Genomic DNA, 7,329 nt, shown 5'->3' on the forward strand with positions numbered 1-7,329 from the left:
TCCACCACACCTTCTACTCAGCAGCATTGCAGGGGTATAAATCTTTGAAGAACTGCAACCTGCGTCACGTATGCACACGCAGCAACTAAGCTGTCCCACCCAGTCGGTGGTCTCGGAGCGAGAGATGGGCAAATCAGAGACGATCCAGGGGGCCCAAGGTCTGAAGGTCTGAGACTCTGTGTGTGTGTGTTGGGTGGAGGTGTATGTGTGTGTGTGTGGGGGGGGGGGGGGGGGTCGGGGTGTAAAGGTCGTCATACAGTACAGCAGCAGGTAATCCATCATATCACTATAATGCACATCTGCACAGTGACCTTGGGAGGCAAAAGAGGAAATATATAGCTTCAAGAAAGAGGTCAAGGTGACTTTGCTTTGTATCAGTCCAAAGTAACATTTACTTTAACATCTAGGAGCAGGAAAATGATTTTAAATTATTTAGAATATTTTAAATATATATAATATTGTCACTCAGCATTGAACCTCAAAGGTTAATTAATGTTTTCTTTATTTTCCTCTAAATTCATCCGATGGGATCAAGTGTAAACTTGAATCAGTGATATTACATCATAAACTATTTGTTATTTTTACATTTTGTATTGTTAATCTGAATTTTCAATGTTACTTAAGTTATCAATCAAAGTAATATGGAGTTAAAAGGAAGTATTTCCCACTGAAATGTATGAGTAAAATTATAAAGCAGCATGAAATGGAAATATTCATGTAAAGTACCTCAGAACTGTATTTAAGTACAATATTTGTCATTAATCTAATTTTATTTTAAGTGTAGTAACTTATTCTTAGTTGCAGCATTAATAGGATGCATTAACATGTTTATAATGTCTGCTTAGATCTATCACCCAGACAGAAATATTATCATTTGTGTGCATCTTTTCCCAAAGCGGGTGTTGCTTATAATAAAAGAGACACAATGAAATCATGTGCAGCCCCAGTAATTTCAAGTCTTTATTGATATGGTGTCATACAACAGTACATGAGTATTAGTAACAGTAAAGAGAATAGCATGTCAACTACATTCAATCCCTATGCTTTCGTTGTCACAGTAACTATAACAAACGCTACTAAAGAGTAATAATGATTAAACACCCCACCGAACAGAATCATACACATCGAGCACATGACCAGAAGCTGCTGGTGTTTTAAGGCATTTTACATCCTACAGTATTTATTCTACAGTATGGCTAAAATCTTGATTGTTGTTTTTTTGGATCGGTGATGTTCGGTATTTTTCAGAAAATGCTTTTTTTTTTATTTTTATTTTTTTATTTACCTTTCCATGAATGTGCGCTTAGAAAAGTTTGGCAGTGCTGTAGTAGTGATATTTTGTTTTCCAGACATCCATGAAAGCTCTTTTGGTTTTCAGTGTAAGGACAAAGGCTTGACAAGAACATTTCATCCATTGTTATGAGTGCCTTCTATAAAATGCTGTTTGCGTACATTTTTAAGTTCTACAGAGTTTTTTCCTTCTGCTTGACACTTGATTTTTTATAAAATGAAATGCCCAACTTCAGATGTGCTGCCGCCTCCTACAATTCCAGTTATGATAGGCCACTGTGTAGAGATACAAACGCACTCAGTACAGTACTAAGATACTCGTCACAAGCTTCAGGTAAAACGATAGAAACCCAATCCAGAGCAGTCTGCCATACAATCAGTCGTTTTTTTTTGTGTCTCCATTCTTAGAGTGAGCGCAGTTTGTCGGGGCGTTTATCACCTCGACCAGCAGCAAGAGAGTAAGATAGCTGTGTTAGAGTTGGCAGTGCACAAGCAGGAAAAAAAACAAAAACGCGCTACAAGTCTCTTATACTGACAGATTTCTACTAGTGAGGTCAAACTACAACAGACGTTTTATCCAGTCATGGCCACAGTTGAAGAGAGAGAGGTGGAGTTGTTCCCAACACCTCGTGGTCTGGCAGGTGTGGACGGATGTGTTCTGAGTTCTGATGGAGTGTGTTTTCTTTGGGCTGAGTGATATGATTTGTTATCAATTCTGGGGTTTCAAATGTGCTTCATGGGAAATGGTGCTTAACAGTATACAACTCATCACACCCAGATGGATGGATCATACAGAATCTCATGCATTTGTGCTTAAAGCGTCATTTATAATTCAGTCTCTAATTGACTGAACTGTATAAAAGACTCTTCTTTCTGATCATATCGGCTCATATGTGCCTCATTTTCAGCCTTTTAAGCTTTCCCCTATGTCCTTCATGGCACATTGTGCAAACTCAAATTCGGTTGTGTCCATTCCTATTTAAGTGCCTCAAAGAGGAGCTTCCCTACATGTTTTCGTAGCATCGACAGCTGAGATCTGTAGCCTACTTAAGTCACATCCTAAGAGTTACAACAGCGGTCTGAAACCGAGCCTACAGGCTAACAAACACGCGTCTGTTACAGTCGTTAGTAGGTGTTGTGCATGATGAAGCTCAGCACGGTCAGCGGTGAAAAGCACGACTCTGAACCGAGCTTTTGAGCGTCAAACAACCAAAACGTGTTGAATGAGCGATGAGATGACGGATTCCATGCAAGCGTGACATCTACATTCACCATGCAAATTATGCTTGATTAATACATTTGTTTTCTCGCTTCCTTCAATTCTTAATCTCATTTAAAAGAGCTACAGTAGTTCACGTTTGGTAAAGAAACTGCACCGGGAAGCCAAAAAAAGGGTCAGTAGTCAAGTGAGGATGTTCGTCCTCCGTCATACTGTTGTCATGCAGAACTAATCGGACCGCAGTTTAAAACCACCGGTGCTCCGACCAGGATAGGAAAAGTGTGCGAGAAGCGATTTTAAGCGGAAATAATCTTCACTTAAGAGGCTTAAAATATTGTTTATTCTTGTTTGTTTTGGCTGATTTCTTATATCGACGTGTGCTTCCTTACTAAATTGTCAGAAGTAATCTTATTTTTTTATTGTAGATGCAGATCATTAAGACGAAGTGCTTCGCACACGCATGCTTCCCACTGAATGTGTTGAGAGGAACTCACAGCTTGTGGTAGAAATGCACGACCAGAGTTATTATCTACTGTGTGTCGGTGCTACACATCCATGTAACAGTGGTGAGAAAAGACCAGTTGACTTTGTACTTTGTAACAGACGCTACCTAAGTGCTTCTTATTGTTTGATGCTGAGTTTGTGAGACAGAACATGAGAAAAGAGATGGTCTGTGTGGTTTGGATAGTGTGATGGTTATAGTAGAGTTATAATGGATTTCCTATGGGAGTGGGGGGGAGGGGTAGTTTAAGGGGAGGGGGGGGACACCTGTGGGGGTCAAAAGGGACAAGGACAATTACACCAGCATAAAACAAACCTGTAGATCCGACACTATAATTACTTGTAGACAACCAGCTCACTCTAGTTCAGATAGAAACCATCATTTTAGATCCTGTAAGTGCTTCAAAAGACTAAAGGTTTGTTTTAGGATGGTTTTGGAAGATAAAGGGAAGCTTTTGGGGATCAAGAACAGGCTTACAGCCGACTTTTAGTTTTTCTGATTGGAGGGAATATCATCTGGCTGCTTCTCCATCTTCTTGGTGGTGACGATCGTCTCCTCATAAACCTCGCGCTGGGTCACCTTGCCGCCGGACTTGCTCTGCTGCTGCTGCTCCTCATCCTTGTCCTCCTTCTTGGAGCTCTTGCCAGAGCCGGAGTAGATGCGGGTCTGGTAGCTGTAGCCGTGCCCGACATTCATGGAGGGGGTGGGATAGCTGATGCCTGTCCCGATACGGGTCTCCTCTCCTTCCAGTAGTTTCCTACACAGAGGAGGATACAGGGAATGATTGAGAGAAGACAAGCAGTGACGTAAAAAAGAGGGGAATGATGAGAAGAACCTCACCTGTATGCTGCAATTTCAATATCCAGTGCCATCTTGACATTCAGCAGATCCTGATACTCCCTCAGATGACGAGACATCTCGCTCTTAGTGGTCCTCAAGTCATTTTCCAGCTCTGCCATGCTTTCCTGAGAAAAAATAAACAGTAAAACTCAGCCAGAGTTCCACATTTAAAGTTAGAAATAATAATCTGTTACCACATTGCTTGCAGAGGAATATCTGCATACAAACACCTCTATCCAGCCTATTGTTAACCGAACATCGTGTAATGGAGTCATTTATGGGTAAATTGTGTTGAAATGTTTGCCCTTCAACATTTTTCAGTCATAAGTGCTGAATTAAAAGCAGCACTTGTTTGAAATGACCAATTAAAAGCACATTCACTCAGTGGGCGTTGTCAGATGCAGCTGAGCTGGCTGTCCCAGGGGAACGAGTTTCAGCACCACGGACAGAGCTCGACAGGAGCTGCCTCTCCTATCAGAAAATTCTCTGATATTTATACTGACAGAGAAAAAAAGAAAACACTTCACAGATTACTGATTTTTAATGTGATTTTTTTGTGAGACTGATAATAAAAAGCCTTTCCGTCTAATCATTTTGATAAGTCATAAAATCAGAATTACCTGGTAGTTGCAGATCTCCATGTTGTGCCTGTCCTCCATCTCCCGAAGCTGCTTTTCCAGAGACTCGTTGGTTCCCCTCAGACTCTCGATCTCGATGGTCTTGGACTGCAGCTGCCTCCTGAACTCGTTCATTTCCTCCCTGCTGGCGCGGATGGCCTCGTTACTCCGGGTGGCCTGCTCGGACAGATCCGCAAACTTGGTCTTGTACCACTCCTCGGCGGACTGCAGGTTCTTGGATGCCATGGACTCGTACTGGCCGCGAATCTCTTTGAGGGCGGAGGTAAGATCCGGCTTGGCCACCTCCATCTCCACAGACACCTGGGCAGCCTGGATCATGTCGGTCAGCTCGACCACCTCCTCTTCATGCACCTTCCTGAGGAAGTTGATCTCGTCCAGGAGAGATTCCACCTTCTTCTCCAGGTCCAGGCGCACCATGGTGGCATCGTCCACATCCTTCTTAAAAGCCTTGAGGGTGGCCTCCGCCTCCTCTCGGGCACGGAACTCCTCTTCGTATTTCCCCCTGATCTTCTGCAGGTCGTCTTCGATATTGTCCCTCTCGATCAGCAGCTGGGACTTGTCCCCGTTCAGCTCCTCGAGCTGGGAGCGCAGCTCGCGGATCTCTTGCTGGTAAAGATCTGCCAGGCGGGACGGTTCGGCCTGCCGCTGGCGCAGAGTCACCAATTCCGTCTCCAGCACTTTGTTGTGCTGCTCCAAGTTGCGCACTTTCTCGATGAACATTGCAAAGCGGTCGTTAAGACCTTGCATTTGTTCCTTTTCATTGGTGCGGACGATTTTAAACTCATTGTTGAGGGCGCTGCTCTGTGTCAGGTCGAAGGACTCCAGTGGCATGGGGCCGAAGGAGCGGCCAGACTTTCTGCTGTACGAGCCCGCGGATGAAGCGTTGGTCCGGGACAGAGAGGAGGACCGGTAGCCTCCGCGTGAGGGCACGTTCATAGTAGTGCGCGATGGAGAGGCATAACGGGGAGAATCCCCGAAAATCCTCCGGTAGGAAGAGGCGGAAAAGACTTCAGACCCGTAGCTCATCTTCGCTGGTATGGAGACAGAGCAGAGCGGTGGGCGCGTCTCCTTTATATAGGGGGGATCGACGCAATCACTAATTAATGCACATCCGGAATCTGTTTGGTCCAGATGAGTCAGGTCGTCCAGTCTGTATGCAAATCAACACAATATGTTGTACTAGAGAGGATTTTCCTTTGATCATAACTAGTCCACATTAAATCTGACATCAGTCCAGATATGTGAGTTCTTTCTGTGCAGCAGATGGAAATGTCCTTTTTGGCGCAGTGCTGATGAATCACTGTTTGGTCTTTGTTGCATATTCAAAGCAAAATATTGAAAATGTCCTTGTGGTAGCAAATATTCTTTTTCTGATATTAAGGTCCCCTTCAATTGCAAAAAACTATTGAAAACAAACTTCCACCCTAAATCCAAATGTACATCATGTCTACAAATGCTCAACAGGGATTTTTTTTTCTTCTTTCAGACAGAACTTTCCAACTTATATTTTCAATTGTGGATAGTTGCAACTGGTATATGACAACTAACATTGCAGTGACACTTTCCACTACATCTGCAGGTTTTTTTTAATACATGTACTTTAAAAATCTGTTTCTGTTTAAAAAAACAACAACATTATAATCACTTATTCTTACAGATTTGATTGAATGTGATCGTTTAAAGAATTCATACTGAAGAGATAGTGAGAGATACTGAAAAGGATCTTGTGGCAGAGTCATGGGTTTTTCTTTTGAACGTTTTTGTGCCCTTGCTGAGTAACACAATCTCTAAATGAGGACTACATGCACTTGAAGATATATATTTTAATGTAAGCAGCAGACTTGCATGTCAGGTTTGACCGTAAATTCCACAATAACTTTTCGTGACCACGTTGCTCTGCTGAGTAAAATCTTCAAGAGAATAAAACGGATTATAAATCGTGTCTGAAGTTACTCTTAGTGGTTTAAAATCGGTTTAATTTGGTGTGTAAAGTTCGGCCACAGAGCCTTGAGAGAAGTGTAGTCCACCGACAGGCCTTTGCTGCCCTCTGTTGTCAAACTGCATCACACTGCAATTCACTTCACTTCAATGTATAATATATATCGCCAGTAACAAGACACATCGATATGCAGAATAAACAATTATGATATCTACCATTCAATTGTTACTTGTCATAATTTTAATATAAAAAATAAAAATAATTTCAGATATCTATAATGTAATGTAGACTATTTAAAATACAATGTAATGGGTGAAAATGTTATTTTGACCGTCCAATATCCACAATTGGTATTATTACTTGGTAAAATGCAATTTCGGATATACAATTAGAATTAAGACGATGCAATTACAGATATCCACAAATGTATTGCAGATATCTGCAGACAGGTATAAGTAGGGAACTGTTTTAACATAAAAAGGCTCCAGTAACTATCCACAAAATGCATTTCATAATTAACGTTCATAATAGCATTTCTGTCCAACTTGAATTTGTACCGAAGAGTCGATGTCCAGATTCCTCATCGATACTGAATATTCTGCACTAGTCTGCACATACAGGCCGACACATCCTCTCTCCGTTACCTTTTCCACAATGTCACAATATCTTTCTAAATATAACCTACAAAGTCATATAAGGATATCTGACATTGAAATGATAATCAGTTACAACTGAATTGTAGATATCTGAAATGGGAGCTTTTCCAAGTAAGAGTGTCCATGCTGTTATTAAAAATGTAATTATGGATATCTGAAATTGAAAGCTCAATAAGGATCGGGAAAATAAATCTCTATGTCCTTGGGTTTAATGCAGATGTCTAAAATGTTCATTTTGACGATAA

General features: G+C 41.7%; 1 protein-coding gene across 1 annotated transcript; it reads right to left on the reverse strand.

Moving 5' to 3' along the window:
• Positions 1-946: 946 nt before the first annotated feature.
• Positions 947-5,593, reverse strand: inab (internexin neuronal intermediate filament protein, alpha b). The gene is made up of 3 exons (XM_069165894.1): positions 4,472-5,593; positions 3,852-3,976; positions 947-3,768 (listed from the first exon to the last, which is right to left on the reverse strand). The coding sequence occupies exons 1-3, from the start codon at positions 5,513-5,515 to the stop codon at positions 3,498-3,500; spliced, it is 1,440 nt and encodes a 479-aa protein (XP_069021995.1). The 5' UTR covers positions 5,516-5,593; the 3' UTR covers positions 947-3,497.
• Positions 5,594-7,329: the final 1,736 nt, after the last annotated feature.

Source organism: Embiotoca jacksoni, unplaced genomic scaffold, assembly GCF_022577435.1.
Source record: "Embiotoca jacksoni isolate LCO1_2020_lvr unplaced genomic scaffold, fEmbJac1.0.p SCAF_36, whole genome shotgun sequence".
Lineage (NCBI taxonomy): Eukaryota > Metazoa > Chordata > Actinopteri > Embiotocidae > Embiotoca > Embiotoca jacksoni.

Excerpts from the sequence above, each read along its gene's own strand:
- inab (XM_069165894.1), bottom strand. The coding sequence starts at position 5,515 with ATGAGCTACGGGTCTGAAGTCTTTTCCGCCTCTTCCTACCGGAGGATT. Across the intron at positions 3,977-4,471 it reads TGGAGATCTGCAACTACCAG|GAAAGCATGGCAGAGCTGGA; the intron begins GTAATTCTGATT and ends ATTTTTTCTCAG. Across the intron at positions 3,769-3,851 it reads ATTGAAATTGCAGCATACAG|GAAACTACTGGAAGGAGAGG; the intron begins GTGAGGTTCTTC and ends TCCTCTGTGTAG.